The 18,387-nt window shown below is 40.3% G+C and overlaps 1 protein-coding gene across 3 annotated transcripts in view; it reads right to left on the bottom strand.

Annotated features, from left to right (window-relative positions):
- The window catches only part of syt7b (synaptotagmin VIIb), a 142,788-nt gene continuing 124,401 nt past the window's right edge, over positions 1-18,387 (bottom strand). For 2 of the 3 annotated variants that reach the window (XM_088077153.1, XM_042487660.2), the window contains 5 exons: positions 10,598-10,865; positions 10,307-10,476; positions 9,878-9,992; positions 9,469-9,668; positions 1-7,060 (listed from right to left, as the gene is read on the bottom strand). In XM_088077153.1, coding sequence (XP_087933279.1) covers positions 6,956-7,060; positions 9,469-9,668; positions 9,878-9,992; positions 10,307-10,476; positions 10,598-10,865 — 858 coding nt within the window. In that variant the 3' untranslated portion in view covers positions 1-6,955. The remainder of the gene's footprint in view (positions 7,061-9,468; positions 9,669-9,877; positions 9,993-10,306; positions 10,477-10,597; positions 10,866-18,387) is intronic. The other variant, XR_015776493.1, reaches the window with a different exon arrangement.

The following is an 18,387-nucleotide window of genomic DNA, read 5'->3' as shown; positions in this document are numbered from 1 at the left end:
AAACAAGCTTCTGAAAAATTCATAACAATACCAGAAGTATCTTTGTTTTATATACACATTTATATTTTTATATACACTGTACAGATTTCAAAAAAATAAATGGTTGATATTTAACATTGTGCACCCCACGGATGTGTAACTACAAAGAGAAAAGGGAGTGAAATAGGGGGCTGAGTGATACCAAGGACAGACAGATATCAACAACCCCAGTAAATACTGATGATTTTTTTTTTCCATTTTTTCATACAGGACACTTCACAATCATTTGTACAGTATATAAATTAAAATGTTGCTGGTTAACCTCTCTTTGTCTCAAGCAGTCCCCCAAGAGAATGCCCAAAATCAGAAATGCGAGCTTGTCCAGTAAAATTTACCAGTTTATGGTATTTGGCCAGTGAAGACAGACAAAAATTGAGCTCGATTTCTTAAAAACTAAAATATACCAAACCCTGACTGTTATTCAACCAATATTTAAATTGCATTGATTAAAGTGACTTTCACTAAGCCTTTGGAATGTAATGCTTCGTCAGCAGCACTGAAAATAATGCCTTGTTTCACACACAGGGCCAACAGGACGGACAGACGAGTGTGTTCCTGCTTATTTTGGGATGCTCCGATGCTCTGCTCTGACCTGAGACGTAGCTAACAGTGATGCAAAGAGGTGATGATTATCTCCTGTCTCACCTTTTTTTTCCCTCCCCCTGACACTTGGAGAGGGCGCACATATGGTGAAGAGCAAAGGCGTGGCAGGCTTTATAAGGCACACACAGAACACTTTGTGCCAGAAAGCATGTGTGCACGACGGGGGTGTTTTGGGGGAACGTCAGCTGTGGTGTTAAGGTGCCACCCTTCTTTTTTTGGTCTGTGTGAATCAGATCGGAAGGACAGATAGGACAAAATGTTGGCAGCTGCTTCTGTCTAAACGAAAAAAAGTTATGTATGATGGTCAAAAAAGGTTTTATCTATCTGTTGTAAAGCTTGTTTGTGACATTTTCCCTTCGACCTTCACTCTCAGCTCACGTACAACAGACCTGGCCCCCCAGAACTAAACCGGCCTTTAAAACCACACACGAGGAAAATAACCCTGCTATGAAGAGAGGTTTGTTCCAGCATCGTCGTCAACAAGTGCAGTGATTCGTAAAGAAGTGACAACTTTTAAAAAAACATACTTCTTTGTACATCTGGATTGTTTCATACAGAATAAAAACGGTAAACAATGTTCTGTATTAAACTGGCAAAATAGAACTCAGTGCAGATATATACACACACAAAGGGACTCACAGTAAATACAAGCACACAAACTAAAGCTCAAATACTGACGCTCTCTCACACACACATACACACACGCACACGCACACACACACACACACACGTACACACATCCAGTAGACAAACACGAACAGTGGAATGTAAAAAGACTTTTCCCCCCCTAGATATTATTACTCCCATTTGTATCATAAATGTCTATATGGGACTTGGGGGAGGTCACATTCAGGCAGTGAAGCAAACAACTGGAAGACTGACTTGTACTTCAAAAAACAAACAAACAAACAAATAAAATCTGGTCTAAAATCATCCTTGGACTCACGAGTTCTGAAATGACTATTTCAGGTTTAATGCACAGATAAATGCAGCTGACAGACGAGTTGTAACATGGGTGACGGGTAATGTGATGATTGATTTGTTTAATCTACATCTGATTTCTCAACATATTACCATTTGTTACCTTAACAAAGCCATTTCCTGCCTGCATTCATAAACTGTCAGTTCAACCAGATCACAAAGTATTACGATATTTTTGACCCTCCCTCCCCAAAAAAATCTAAATTAACCCACTGAGCACTAAACGTCGTTTAAACATCGTCTCCAAGCTCGAGCGCTGTTACAGACCAGGATTTATCAGCTAGATATAGCCCAATTTTAGACCATATTTTAAAATAATTATAAAATATATTAAAAATATGTAAAAACATGAAAATAACTAATAAGAGTATGGCATACCCCAGCATTTACATTATGAATGTTTATTTTTGTCATACACACAGATTCTCTTTATTCTTTCATCCAAGCAAAGACTAGACGTCTACTTAATTACTTTTCAACCCTAAATTACAGAAATCTAAACATCTGAAGACAACTAAATCTAAACGTCTAAAAAGACGTATAATAGACATTTATTAAACGTTATGTTAAATTGCTCAGCGGGAAAGATCCACTTTCTAGCATTAAACTTTTGACGGCATCTCGGAGTTTGTGCAGCTGAATCAAAGATCTCACTGCAGAAGAATAACAGACTGTTTCCTGGCTTGTCTTGGTTGTCATGGAGTTTGTCCTGGTGACGTCAGACTTTTTGGGAACTGGACTGAGTATCTCTAATGGACTCATTTAAATTCCTCAGTGTGCAGTATTGACAGAGAATATGAGTTTTTTTTTTAAGTTTTCCTTCTTGCACAGCCCTTTTTACAGTTCCTACATGTACACAGATGCATTACACTTAAGTGGCTGCTCAGCCCCCAAACACTCCTCAAACCTGCCCAGCACATGGAGGCGGACGTCTCAAGCACTTTGTTTACAAAAAGAAAGGAAAAAAAGAAGTTTTGTATCAACACCACGGCCAAAAGCTATCACTCTGTTGGCCAAAACACAGTGTAAGGTGACAAAAATACTCACTCAGTTATCGTCTTCCCTCTTGGCCTGATGGTTGTTTACTCTGATTACATTAGTCCATTGCTCCAATAATTCATTGAGTACGATGTGAACGCTCCATATGCTGTATCTCCCGACTAGGAGGCGGGTCTCAGTCATTCATATCAAAATAAAATTACAAAAAACTGCATGCGATGTACTCAGCAAATCATTGAATATTTGCCCAATAGTCCAAGTCTCCAGCACACCTCTGTCCAAGTGAGCTGCAAAACTTTCACGCATAATAACGCGCACACACTCTCCGGTGTGTAACCGAATCAGCCAGTACACTGTAAAACATCCTGGCAACATCTTCTGTCTGCACTCAAAATAAATTATGCCACTTTCACTGGTGGACACACAGCTAGTTTACAATGCAGGACAAGAGGAAGAGTTGTTTTTCGCTGCATCTAGAGCACGGCCCCTGGCTACCAAGAGGTGAAGACTAGAAATACAAAATCCTGATGCCTTTGTTCTTCCATTCCTGTGTTCCTGTGCTGCCTTTCCTTCATTTACCCATTTTCACACCTGTCCTGCATCAGCCTCGTTAGTCCATCCCTGCTCCTGACATTTACCAGCCAGCACGCCTGCTCCTCTGCCTAATCAGCTCATTCTCCTCACCTGAGCTTCTCCACCCTTTTCTCCACCTGCACTTCATCCCCTCGTCAGTCTAGTTTGCATTTAAGTCCTGGTTTTCAGTTCAGTCTTTGTAGCATTCTTGGCATTTGTTATGTGGTCTTCAGTTTGCTTTTCCCTGCACCAACCTTGAATAAAATGTCATCTATTTGAGTTCCTGTTGCGTGCAGTCGTCTGTATTTGGGTCCACAACTCACAACTTGGGTATTGGTCCTCAATACCTTTAAGGTACTCATCGAAATAACCCAATACCAAGTAGTATCAGAACTACTTCAGTCACCTGCATTTGATCCTTTTTGTATCCAGTTCTAAAAAAAAATCCTTATTTGTTGGTTTAAATTGAAGTCAATTACTGCAAGCTTTCTTCGATTTAGGCGACTTTTGATTGGTCCACTAACACTTCAGACCACAGAGTGGAGTGAATCATCCCAAATTGTGACATGATACAGCAGTTTTTTGGTTCAAGTGAAAAACAACCAATGAGCACTGAGACTAAAGATTAGCCAATCAGCACCACTTGTAGTCAAGCTGTAGTCAAGCTGTTGTCAAGCGTCGTCAAGTGGAACGCTGCAACGAAAAAGGTTCAATAACAATGGCGAGAGATGTAGACAAGATAGAAACTGCTATCAAGGCTGTCCTAAATCGACATCTCTTCTCAGTATCGCCTGATATTGTAGTTTATTTTTACTTCACTCTTAAAGCACAACAGGTATGTTGGCATGACTACACACCAATGTGGACCTAAAATGACATTAAATTCAGACAGATACTTGGTTTGTGGTGATTGGTAAGGGAAAATTGAATCCCCCTTCCCACGAAAATTGATAAAAGTGGACACAATGTTAGACTGAAAATACAAGCGTAGTGTAATGAGTTGACAGTTCCGTCGTATATCACGTCACACTAACGCAGCAGCTTCAACCAAGTACAAGTTTGTTGTGTTATTAAGTCGAGTAGTATGTTTGACAAAGCTAGGAGGTCAGCATGCCGAGTCCAAAACTTTCAAAAGTATGGAGATACTACCCAAATGTAGCATCTGGTGGCATTTTACACAACTGAACACTTCCATTCACATGATGGTATGAAACTTAGTAAAAATAAAAGTATCAAATAAAGAACTCTATTATTATCAGTATCACTTTAGGGTACTGGTTTTGGTACTTGTACTGTTTATTTTAAATTATAGCCAGACCTAATTAAAACTAACTGATTGCGGGGGGTGCAGCTCTAGCTTCCACTGACTTCGTTTTGGGCATTTTTGGCGTGTTGTTGTTTTTGGCCTTGTCTCTGATTTCTCGGGCTTGGTGAGCACTGGTGCAATGCCACAGTGTGCATGCTGGGGGGTTGAGCAGTCTGTTTACCACCAGGTGATCTTGGATTCAACTGAGCAAACTCCATCTGCTGAGGAAAACTGTGAGATGGGATGGAAAAAAAACAAATCTCAGCTAGTAAGGGGGACTTTAGCTAAGATTTTTTTGTCAAGACATCAAGAACATGTTTTGCTGATGCAACCCCAGTGGTATGAAGCCATGCAGGAAGTTTCAGACAACTCCCACTACTGAAACATGATGGACATAAATTTTGCTTGGTGTCTATCTTTTTTTTTTTTAAAAAAATTGGGGTTATATTTGATAGTGTTATAACACCTGGGGACCAGCTGCTTCCGGCCTCATATGGGTTAAAAAGATAAAGAAAAATAAAAAATATATACAAGGCCCACGCTGACGACTTTACGCTTCTTGGCTATGGCCATGTCTGCTTCCTTCCAGGAAATGTCTGCCACTAGATCATTGTTTTTTTACTTGTTTACAGTCTGTTTATGAAACACACTCTTATTTCTGCGTATTTCCTACGTGGTGCATGTCTATAAACTGTATAGTCCTGCCGTTGTGAGATGAATGCAAAAAATGCAAAGTGATCTTGCATGATTATCCAATATTGTGTGAAGGACCTTATGTATAATTTTGAAAGACAAGCTGCGAGCTCTTTAAAATCTGTCTGAGGGCCATGATTGGCCCCTGGGGCCAGACTTTGGACATGTCTTTTGTATAGGATAGATGCGGCTGCTGTTTTCACCGATCTCTGCCAGTCCCAGTGAAAACCATTCACTAAGGGGTTTGAGGATTATCCGATTAACCAGAACATTGTTTATGGAGAAACAAGCGGCTGGTGAATCTGAATGCATGAAGCGCTATAATGAAATCCTATTTATTTCTTTTGTATTTGAGGTAGCAGCAGTGACTTCAGGGGATAAATCCAAAGACGTAAGCATCTGAAACTCTCTGCAGGGTTGATACCACGTTAGAAAACACTGTATCTGTTTGTGATTTGGGTGGACTGACCCTTTAACCCCAGTGACCTCCCCGCATCTTCAACTAACTTCTACACCACAACACCTTATCTATTTTAATTATCAATATTAAGGGCAGTTTTCAACAACATCTTCAGTCTCATCTTAATTTAACTCTCCAAATACTCCTTCATTAAGACACACACACACACACACACGCAAACACACGCACACACACGCACACACACACAACCTTTAACCTTCACCTCCACACTTATGGAAGCTGGCTTTTTGCTTATTTTCTTTGTCTGGAAGAACAGGTTGATTCTTTAAGTTCTTTTGAAAACCAAAAAATAAAGCACAACATTAATCACTTTTTTTCTGTCCATCAACATCCCCCCCCCCACCCCCAAAAAAGACAAAAAAAAGGAGGAACTTTTTTTTTTTTCCCCACTTGTCCTATCGGACCAGCGCTAAATGTTCTTGTTCATATCCATTATTTTTTCTTGTTGAACTTCATTTGGGGTTACAGCACATCACCCACAGCACGCACAGACAACGAAGGGTTCCAGCCAAGGGAGAATTATTACAGTGGCGCCAGAGAAAGAGTGAAAAAGATCAAACATGAGTGACAGAGTCCAATTCCAGTCCAATTCCACTTTAAATACAGCCCATCACTCTTCCATTGCCTAAGTTGGATTTCCTGATTTTTCAGGCGTTTTAAGGATATGGAGGGACAGTGACAGTAACAGAAGAGGACTCGAACGAAGAGGCGACGAGCAGAGTGGAAGATTCCTCACTGCAACACCACACGTGGGTGACAAATGGGTTGCACAGGTCAGTGCCATTCACACTCAGGTGTCCGAACGCAGCCCGTCTTGCCGACACTAAAGATATCAGTTTGATCCATTTTTGGTTGGTAGTTTGGGTTCATGGGTGGCAAGACGTACTGCTCTGATGTTAAACACTGGGAATGGTCGTCAAAAAAAACAAAACAAAACTGAGGAGTGTCTTTAAAAAAAAGAAAGAAAGAAATCTTATAGAAAGAGGTCACACTGAGGAAGTGAGTCAAGACATCAAAGACGTTTTTAAGTTCAGACAAATAGATGAGACGGCGGTCAGGTGGGAATCGGAGCTTGACAAGGGTGAAATTTAAGGATGGTGTCACGAGGACCGAGGGCGGAGGATATCAAAGAGGCCTGAGAACAAAGAGATGACACACATTGTCTGCAGAGCAAGACTGCAGTTAGGGAGTAGAGGGGAAAGATATGTGCTGAGGGCAGGGGGCTGAGATGCTGAATTTGGAGGGGAAAAACACTGTAGGCAGGTTGGTCGCTGGGTCTCTCAGGCCTTGAGAGCATGCCACTGGGCCACGGCATTACGAGGACGACCCATCATGTCTTTCCAGTGTTTTACCTCTGCGGGGCCACTCTTCCACGAGAGATAAATCTGTGAGAAAGAGACAGTCAGCGTAACCCAAGTAATGTCACACCGAGGATGATGTTATTTGTGAGGTGCCAAAAAACAGAGGGGCATTAAGCAGAATAACTGTGAGTCTTAAGTCTAGCTCTGCTTTCACCGCTAAGCCTGCCACTCTAATCAGAATTTAACTCTAATCCAGGGCAGAAAAAGAGCCATTAGGAGGGAGAGATTTCACTCACTGAGATACTCTGAAAAAGGCTAATGCTGACGCTAATGAAGATCAAACGCTGAGTCTTTAAGTAATTCTCATGTAGAAAGAAACTCCTGATCTGCATGTCACAGGAAATACCGCTCAAGTTTTCATTGTCCTCCAAACAGTTCGGAGTTATTTATGAGCATGCTCATAATAGGCAACATATTATTACTGCTGTGTGTAGGCAGATAATATATGTGGTTAGGGTGGCAATTACTGGAGATGTGTATGACTGACAGAGAGCTCAGTCGCTCATCCGTGCAGCTCAGCTCAAAGATTATTCTTAGTGTCTGAAGGATTTGATTAGAGCTTTTGGGTCTTTCCAGTGTTTGACAGAAATTACACATTTATGAATTATGTTACAGCTCTATTCTCCGCTATGCATCTATAGATATCTATGGGTATTTGGTTTAAAATAAACAAATCAGTCAATATGCTCAAAGATGTGGGACAAATGTGGTTAGATTTCAGCTGATTACTGATGGGTACTGGAGCCAACGCTTTATTTGACAGGTCTGTAAATTCCTAACAATTTTCTAAAAAGTTTCACGAGGAGAACAAAGTAATTAGGAGATAATTACAGCTGAAGCAGAGATAATGTTAAATTGGTCCACTTGCAGTGAATTAATTCCAATTAACTATTAAGCGAGCATAGCCTCGTCTCATTCAGACCGTGCACAGCAGGTCAGCCGAACATGCACAAATATGACTTTGCCCGCAGGCAACAATACAATTTTACAGCTACGAGGGATTAAGTTTCCAACAGAGGTGGGACCAAGTCATTTATTTGCAAGTCACAAGTAGGTCTTTCCATTCAAGTCCCAAATCAAGACAAGCAAGTCCCAAGTCATGATCGACAAATCCCAAGTCAAGTCCTAAACTTTAAGCTTTGGAATCCTAAACAAGTCACTAATTTTAACAACAGAGTAATGCATTTCATACATTTACAATAATCAAAAATGCTTTGAAAAAATTTTACTTATTTGTTTAAAAAAGTTTGTTGTAAGCATCTCTGTCTGTAGTTTTTTTCCCGCACGTTTTGCATACCGCAATTTGTCTTTTGTTGACCACTGCATAGTTGTTGATCTTAGATATAATCTTTTCCACTTAGCGTTTTGTAACGAAACATTAGTTCTTCATGGTTCAGAAATTGGTTCATGGCCCTTATTTTAAACAACATACTCTTAATCTTTGGGCTTTGGGGAAGGCATCAAATATTTTTAAATCAAAAGGCCGAGTGAAGTCATGAGTCATTTAAAGTCCAAGTGTAGTTGCTACACACTGTGTAGTTGTAGTCTTTTTGTTTTTGTCAAGTCTAAAGTCATGAAATTTATGACCCAAGTCCAAGTCATGTGATGACAGTCCACACCTCTGGTTCCCAATAATAAATGAATAAAGAATTAATATTCATTTGTGTTTAAAATTGAGCAGTTCGTTCAACAAATTCTTCCAAAACGCAAGAAAGTAGCTTACTGACACAACTAGCTATACTTCACGTTCTCCACAATCAGCCCCACATTGTAGTTTTTTCCGCGGAAAAAAAACAACCAAAAAAACATTATGAAAAATATTAGAAAATAACAGACCCAACTTATCCAATAGAGAAACATAAAAACACACATATATTGGTAAATTGGCAACCTAAACTTTTAGAAGTGTGTGTAACATGCTTGAGAAATTTTAACTGACCAATTCTCTTGTGTTTTTCTTAGAGACAAGCAGATATAAATCATAACTGAAATGTTCAGGCAACAAATGGCCAATGATACAATGTGCCCTGAGGCAACATCAAAAGGCATATTACTGTTATAATTGGGGGAAGTTGGACACAAAGTCTATATTTGGTGCAAATTTGTACATGTGTATTTTAGATGGTGGCTGTATATACATATAAAAGCATACACCTGCATCTAATGCTTAATTGTTATTAGTCCAAGTCTAAATAAAAGCATCTGGTTCACACTCAAAATGAACAATCGTCAGTCCTCATTTACTCATTTACAATGCAGAGGACTGGTCTGTGCGTTCCAGCAGGGGTCAGTAGAGACTGACTCAGTGATCAGCTGCTGATGGTCTGTCACAGAGTCACGAAATCACAGAGGAAGAGAAGAAGAAGAAGAAGAAGAAGAGGAAGAAGAAGAAGAAGAAGAAGACGGAAGAAGCAAAGAAGAGAGGGGGATACCTTTCCAATGACATCATTGCGACTGAGCCTGTCCTTGTCCATGACAGTGATAATTATGGTGGTCTCCCTCAGCACGTGGGCAGGCACGTCAAAGGGGAAGGACTCGTTGAAAACAGGATTCAGACAGCGCTTCATTACCACCGTCTTCTTCTTCTCCACACGCTTGTCCTTGTGCATCAACCACACTTTTACATAGGGGTCTAAGGAGAGAAATGTGCCAGCTTGTTTACTTTTCATTTCTGTTTACCACAGTTGATTGCATTGTTAATTTATGTGCTATCATGGATTTTACATCATTTTTTTAGCAGTGAACAAAAATCATAATTTTGTCATTTTTATTTTTCATGCAGCCAAGATGTAGAAGGGCAACAACAATAAAAGCACACAGGAGATGAAGGAGCGTCTATACCAGAAGTGCCTCCAATGTCCATGGCTTTGAGGTTGCGGGCTTTGATGATGCTCACAGTGATGGTGTTGGCTGTGGGGTTGTAGCACAGAGACACCAGCAGATCCCCTCGACTCCCCTGGAGAAATCACACACAACAACAGTGCGTTGTTTACTTTTTTTTTGAATCCCCTTTTCACATTGTTCTCCTCTCTGTTGCTCACTGTGTGTTTCTTCCTCTGGCTGTCTGTGTTCTCTCAGTCTACCTGTCAGCCTCTCCATATTCCCTTCTTTCTCTTCTCCCACCAGCTCGCTGCCACATTTCCCCTGAGAGCATCACGGCAGCCAGGAATGACATCACCCGTTACATTCTGTCCCATCCTCTCTTTCCCCTCCTCCTCCTCCTCCTCCTTCTCCTCCTCCTCCTCCATCCCCCCCTTCCCTGTTACTCACGCTGCCATCGCTACATGGTTTCAGCTCCTTCCAGAAAGTCTGCATGTTGGCCAGATCCAGTTTGTTGAGGGGGATGGACACCTCTCCTATGGGGTCATTCCTGCTGAAGCGGTCGTAGTCGAGGACCTGCAGGTATAGGGTCCTCTGGACCACCTTCTCATAGGGGAACCCTGAGAAACAACGCATTTAGTCACAGTGATGCACACAGAAAGGAAACTGGAGCGCCTGCATGTGCTGTGAACATGAAATTCATGTATTATGTATGTATTAGGAAAGCTTCCTCCATCAAACCTTCAAACAGGAAGGTCTCGTTCCAGTGGGGGTTCAGGTTCTTCCTCTTGACTTTGGTCTCCAGTTTGTGCTTCTTGTCTGGCAGCAGGTAGAGTTTGACAAACGGATCAGAGGTGCCGGAAAAGTCCTTCGCAGGCAAATCCTGGCCCTTGAGAATTTTGACAGTGAGGGTGGAGTCCTGAAAACTGTAGCCGACGCTGAACTGAATACGACCCAGTTTCTCACACACCGGACCCTCGTGGTCGTCTTCCTCCGAACCTGGAGACAGCTGAGAGCCACAGGAGGAGACAAATGTGAGGTTAAACAATGAGGTTAATTTAAGACTGTGCAAATAATGTACAAAGCAAGAAATAATCTGCAACCTGGCAATGTACAAAATATGTTCTTGGACAGAGAAAGGAGGTTTAACTTAGGAGGAAAATTCAATTCTGACGTTCAGCACACAAAAATCATAAAAGTATGTGTGAATCTATTTGTGGTGTGCTTTTGTTGAATGGACTGCAGGAAGAAATCAAAGTGAAAATATACATATCTTTTAAAATATGTTAAAAAAGAGAATTTCTGCGAGATACAGAGATGAGAGCTGGGAATATAAAGCATGCTAATGGTGACATTGTTGTTGATGGTTTTTTTCTCCTATGCTGGGATAGTGTTGCTGATTATATATGAAGAACATGAACAGAGTGGTTTAGGTTTGGGGAGGGACACTTGGGCGGTGAGTTGGTTTATGACTGTGTATTGATGGGTAAGAATAGAATAGGGGGAAAACTAGACGAGCATTTGCCTCTTTCTACTCCTTTTCAGATATGAAATGTTAATCTATGTTACATACAGGGTTCTCACACATTTTCATGAACACAACTTCAAAACTTTCCATGACTTTTCCAGGAGAAATAATAAAATTTCCACTTCAGCAAAGCTTGCACTTCACTATGCTTTTCTACCGTACTTTTCCACACACGCTACATCATAAATTCACGTAACCTGTCTTAAAGAGGAAGGCTTGGCTGGAATAAGTCTTTGATTAAACGAGAACCATATGGATTTTTCATAAATCTGTCATACTTGATATTACACATCTTTTGATGCGACTATTGCACACTGCAACGTTGATGCCGAAACAATATACAATGCTGCCCTAAATTGACGCAAATTAGAGCTATATTATGCAAACAGTTACATTATTGATAATACATGTTACATTAATTTCGTTACACACAGTAAAGTTCCACGACTTTTCCAAATCTTTCGATCATTTTTACTAATTCCATGACTTTTCCAGACCTTGAAAAAAAGATTGTGAAATTTAATTACTTTTCCAGGTTTTCAATGACTGTGGGAAGCCTGTACATATGTTCACTATTATTGTTGTTTGCATATTTTATGATGATTAGTTTTTTTTCTTAAATGTTTAAAATAAAGCATATTCAAAAAAACCCCAAAGTTTATTCATCTCTAGGTAATGGATACGTTTTAGCTACATTATAACAGAGGCAGTACCTTCTGGTTTATTACTGTATTTTGAAACAAAACATTGTAAGATATAAATTAAATTATTTTCATAGGATATATACATTCAATTTCCAGGAGTATCTACATGCTCAGAAATGATTCTTTCTTGATTCATATCTCAGAGAGATACATTATGAGATTAGACCAAATTGCATTTCACTAGAGATTAGTTTGCTTTTAAGATGCTAATTATCATTTTATTAAGTAAACTGCGACAGAAAAACTCTCCCTTCACCAGTTTATTGATTACCTTCTATGATACAGCTAAATGAGGTGGACAAATGACTTGTATTAAAGATATCTCTCATTATAAGACTATATAATCATTAAACAGCATTACCTACCTCTGAAAGGACCACAGCCCCCCCACCTCCCAAAAAAAAAGTGTCCATGCCACCTACACCACTTTCTGGTCCCACACTACAATGCAGTGCCTGTTAGAGATGCGATAAATTTCTGTTGAGCAGCCAATGGCGTAATTATCGATGCACCGGGGCCCAGGAGCTGTCAGGGGCCAGTGTGGAAAGACGATTTTTAGTTGCCTGGAGAAATCAGGCTGTGGTGGTGTGAATCATAGGCAGGCTGTTAGATTAGCGCTGATACAATTTTACGACCACCTCATGTAATGTGATGTTGTATACAGCGTCTTTTGTGATGTGATGAATTTAATGTACATCACACAGACACACCTGTGTACGTGTGTGTGATAAATACGATGTACTGAATTTGTGACCCCAGGAAGACTAGCTGGTGTTATTTGCATCAGCTAATGGGGATCCTTAAAAATAAATAAATAAACAAATAACTGTGACGTTTCAGCCGCTGTCCGTGGTGCTGATCAAAGGCAGGTTTGCAGGGTGGGAGGGGACGAGCTTCAAGTAAATAACAGGGGTGGATTTTTTGACGTCTGCTGTTCAGAGGCAATGAATTTGTTCTGACTTGTCCAGGAGAAGAGTGTGCGGCAGCTCATGAACCGTGGCTGTAACATCCCGAATTTAGCCAGCGCAAACCCCAGGGGGAATCTGATCCCAGACCGCCCCGACTTTACGCCAGATGAGCGCTGTTCTGATGCTACTGTTACATATGTTAGACCTAAAATTTGAGTTCACATTTTATCTATGTGTGTGAGCCCCCCGAGTACAGCCTATGCGTCAGAGTCGAGCCCAGACAGCTAATTTAACCCCTGCTTGTGTGTCTTTGTGCTTGTGATGTGCTTGTGTTTGGAGTGAGGGTACAGGACAAAATATCCCAATTTTGTTGCTGCAAGCAACAACACATCTGTCAGTTATGTTGCAAAATAACATCTGAAATCTCAATAATAACTACAGAGTAAAACAGATTCTGTTATACAATAAGTAGTGAGTGAGTAGTGAATGAATGAGTGAGCAGGTGACTAGTTCATCAGCATCATTGAAACTTTGTACGTCTACAGTTCAATTAGCAACTGAGCAATAAGGGCTGTGTGCTTTCTTACTCATGTTTATATCTGTTGTACATTGTTGCATCACACACTTATTTTATATTTCTAAATTACATACTAGTTTATACATTGTATTGTGGCTCAAGTCACATAGTTACACACGTTGTGCACTTACCACTTTACACATAATCATAATTTTAAATATATGAATAGTTAAAATTATGATTGACACTAGTAAATGAGCACTAGTATTAATTATTTCTGTTCTACATTTTAAATAGTTTGTGCTGGTACTTATTTTTACTTTCTATAATTCTCTTGGCATCACAGCAACTGCAACGAGCCACAATTTACCCTGGAAATCAATGAAGTGTTTCTGATTCTGATGTAGGTGAAAATCCAGAACAATGCTTGAGTGAACATTGAGCTGAAATTGTTTTTTGAAGAATGAACCGTCCATGAAGTCAAAGCCATTATAACCAGTGTTGGGGAGTAAATAGTTACATGTAACTTGCTACAGTAATTATATTACAAAATTAATGTAATTGTTGTAGTTACTGAGAAAAAAAATGGAATTAAATTAGTTAGAAATCAAAATGCTGGTGATTACAAAGGTATAAGATATGAAAAAAATAAGTTAAAAAATTATATGTTGAATGAAACTATTTTTTTGCCATGCAGGAATGTCTTCTTTTTGCATATTTTTGGACAACGCGGGTCAGCAAAGCCACTGAGACAAATTTGAGCTCATCATTTATGCACTTAAGTCTTTAGATCTAATCACATTTGTTAGAAAAGCAATGAAAGTAATCAAATATAATAAGTTACACTATTTTGATAATGTATTTAAAATAATTACTTATAACATTTTTAACAGGATATGTAGTAATCTGTAACCCACTACATTTCAAAAGTAACCTTCCTAACACAGGTTATAACTTAATGAAGATTTAAAAACTGGGCTGATGTATTAATCTGCATTAGTTTTGAGCAGGTGTGTCTGATGAACTGGCAGTGGAGGATGTAAGTGTGAACAAAATATGGTACCATGAGAATTGCACCACTATCATTAGACCACTGGGTCATATTCACAGCATGTTCACACACAGATTAAACACTTTCTCAAGAGCTGACAGGTGGTGCCTCGCTAAACTGAAATCTTGGACTCCAGTCCACAGGGGGCACTAATTCTGCACTTCAACATTAGAAACTCAGCTCCTAACTGGCGAGCTAGCATAATGTTATGTCACATGGGTGCTGTCTGCTGTGCGATAAAGGCAGAAATTGTCCATGGCTGTGTGGAGATGAGAGGCAGATTATCTGTTGGTAGACAGACCCTCTGACTGATGGTGGCATGGCCTTGAGGGAGGGAGAGAAATCCAGTTTAAAAAGTGCTATCTGATGGGGGAAAGAGCTGGAGGCATTACTCAAGGAGCAGTTCCAGAAATTTAATATCCAATTCTGTATTCTCCCACATATTTCTGATGGTGCTGCTCAGCCTCATTCTCCATGCTGAATATGATCACTTTTCATTATGCAGTCCTCCACCCAACAGCTGGCCTAAATTGCTTTTCCCCATTTTCTGTGTTGGGTGCTCTCTCTTTTTACCCAGAGTCCTCCTTTCTCATTCAATTCTTAAATTCTCTTCTCTAATTTCTTTTTTTCTGAAATCCAAACATCCCTCGTGCAGTAGATGCAAATTCTCTCGGAGCACAAAACATAGCCAGGTCTGAATAACACACTAAAAGTACCGTCTGTCTGGCTAAAAGCCTGATATAGCTTATTCTTCTGTGCAATTGGCCTCCACTGGCATCCAAAAACTGAGCCACATGTTGCACTGGCTGACATATTCCTCTACCACAACAAACATGGGCACTGTAGTTTGTTTTGAGTCGGTCCCACATACTCCATCCAGCTGCTATAAATACTTACTAGCCACCAAAATGTATATCAGTCACCAACAATGGGCTATCTACTATTGTTGGGTAACATTTAGCGAAAGTGTTTACTGTATCTGTGACCAGTTTCTCAAGATTTTCATCTCCTGTAAAGGCTCAGACAAGGCTGACATCAAAGACGTAACAGCGATGAGGGCAGACTGTTGTCGTCTCACGCATCCTGTATCTTGGCCAAAACGTTCCACTTGAACACACCAAGAAGGCTCCAGCCAACAGCCAGAGGGAATAACTCTCCACATCAGCAGGTGGTGGTATTCCTCATTCAAAAAAAAAGCAGAGTTTGCCTGTCATTTTCAAAACGCTCTCAATCACCAATCAATTACACGATTGTGGTCCCGAAAAGATGCGTGTATTGAATTAATCAGATGAGATGATGATGAAAATAGAGAAGAGCCTCCTGTGCGTGCCATCTGTCCTTGCTTTCCTCACTTCTATGTCACTTTTCATGCATCGATTCGCTTAAGATGAGCAGCCAATCAGAGTGGTTTCTCTCACCAGACACGCTCAATTGGCTCAAAAGCCACCAACAGTGCGGGACACACCGCAACAACTAAGGCAACAGATGTTCATTGACAGCCCAACATCTGGAATGGCGAATGCTTCAACTGCAAGATGACCTTTTGTATATCAGTTATGCACAGAGTGTTGTCGATTTTTTTTTTTTTTTGCATGATTCCACGATGAACAAATAATCCAAAAAAGGCAAACCTTCTTTGTGAACTGAAGTCACTGGGGACATGTTTAACAACAGCGAAGCTGAATCAAAACATCCGTTTGCAAACTCTCATACAACCAATGCAGTATAATCCAAGTCTCTTTTATCCAGGTGTGTTCTCAGTACTCCCATAACACACATACACACACATTTAGCTACAACTTTACAATATAAAAACACTTTTGCTTATGAGTGTGTCTGAGCACGCGCTTGTGTATCTCCGCTTGAGCAGAGTTTAGCAAAAAATGCATGTGCTTGGGAATGTCTAAGCATTAAACTGGATAAATGATACTTTGATTTCACTGCAGAAGCTGTGTGAGACTTTGTGCACTGATTTTTTGATAGTTTTGCTGTTGTTAAACGTGATCCCTGTTTACTTGAATTTATGAAGAATGTTTGCCTTTTTGGAGTGCCTGTCCACTGTGGAGGCAGGAGTTTTATTCACGCAATTGATAAACAAATATCAATTTTGCGGGTGAAGTATTTCTTCAAGAATGAATGGGCTTTGTGCTGAGTGCCACAGATACTGTAGGCTGGGAAGTCAGAAAGTGTTGGGAGGTGGACTAACGCATTGCTAGTTTTGGCCCTTTTTACACAATTTCTTCACGAATCCAAAATGGACAAAACAGACTGTCATCGGCCTCCTTTAAACAAACAAAGCACATACAGTATGAACCTCTGCAAATGTGTGGATGCACGTTGACACAGAAGCAGAGACACCTTCACACCACACTATCACTGGCTCTGTGAGCGTCTCAAAAAATGAAAGCAGTGTCAGAACACATCCAGATAAGAACCATGTGATGGTGACAGGAGCCCCACCCGTCCTCACTTCAGCGGGGTGGATGTATATAGACTCTGACATGCACAACCATTTCTCTGCATCCTTTTTGTCTCAGTATACTCTATTAAATACAGTCTGTATATTGCACTGCCACTTCTTTTTCTACAGCAGCTCAAGTGGCTCAAAAGTGCAGGATGGGTATTTTCAGCATGAAAGGAGGGTTGTGTAATATATAGTCGCCTTTGGCAAAACTGCCCAGAATGAGTATTATCATTAAGCACCACCACTGTGAATCCCTCAGACACACCATGAGACCCACATAATTACACACTGCTCATACCCATCTCTGCCATATTCTCGCAGCACCCACAGCCCTGTGTGTTCTTTCACAGCTAATTACCGAACCTCGCTGAAAAAGGCGCATGTCTCCTCCCCTCCCGGTGTCTCACTGCGGGGTGATCATTACTGTATGTTTCAGTTAGCGGAGATACTGTATGGCAATAATCGCTGGATCTGTGATGCTCTACAGGTGGGTGAGCTGAGTGGGATGAAGACGGTACTTTTTGAGTGATGAATGGATTGTGAGGAGGACACACTTCTCGCAGGACTTCGCTCAAATGAACTGAAGTGTGTGGGTTTTCTTTTCCCACTTTCTTCTCCAGAATTGACAGTGTATTATTTGCAATAAACACCTCATGCAAAATAGCTTAAAAATAGCTGCAAAAACCAAGGCAAATTGGTTTGAAAACATGGGGAGAAGGCAACAAGAAACAAAAGTAACAAGGGCATTACCTGAAAAAAAGCAAATAAATAAATAAATAAATAAATAAACAAGAGAAAATGATTATTTATTTATTTAATATATTTTAAAACATAGTAAAATGCGGCTTTCTAGACATTTTCCCTATTTTAGGAATAATTTTCTAACAACCCTCCCCTCTAAGCTAATTCTGAGGCAATCTACTTGTCACATTTTACTAATTTCTTGCAATTTGTGTGGCATTTCTTGCCAAGTTGACATTGTCCTTTTAACCATCTTTTCAAAAGAAATCAAACCAATTTGCTTAGGTTTCAAAAGGGTCAAACAGCTTTGTGAAAGGTGTGAATGCACCAATTGTGTCCCCTATGTGTCTTTAGATCCGATCACTTAGACCACATTTGGAGGTGGTCTACGCCGCATATGACCACATGCTTTTAGCAGTGTGTATGCCCATGTGTCCTGGGCCATATTGAAGGAGCACCGACTCAGCTGATGTCATGGCTTATCCGACTCTCTGCTGAATATTTACTGTCCATTGCTGATTTCCCGAAGCTGCTGTCTTCCTAGAAAATGGTCAATTCAACTTCTGTCTGGTTAGCATGAGCTAACACAGCAGCAGCTGTTCAATGGTCCCAATAAAC

Source organism: Plectropomus leopardus, chromosome 1, assembly GCF_026936395.1.
Source record: "Plectropomus leopardus strain MGB_pleo_1.0 chromosome 1, ASM2693639v1, whole genome shotgun sequence".
Classification (NCBI taxonomy): domain Eukaryota; kingdom Metazoa; phylum Chordata; class Actinopteri; order Perciformes; family Serranidae; genus Plectropomus; species Plectropomus leopardus.
The sequence above is the reverse complement of the archived record's forward strand: the minus strand, read 5'-3'. Positions and strand labels throughout refer to the sequence as shown.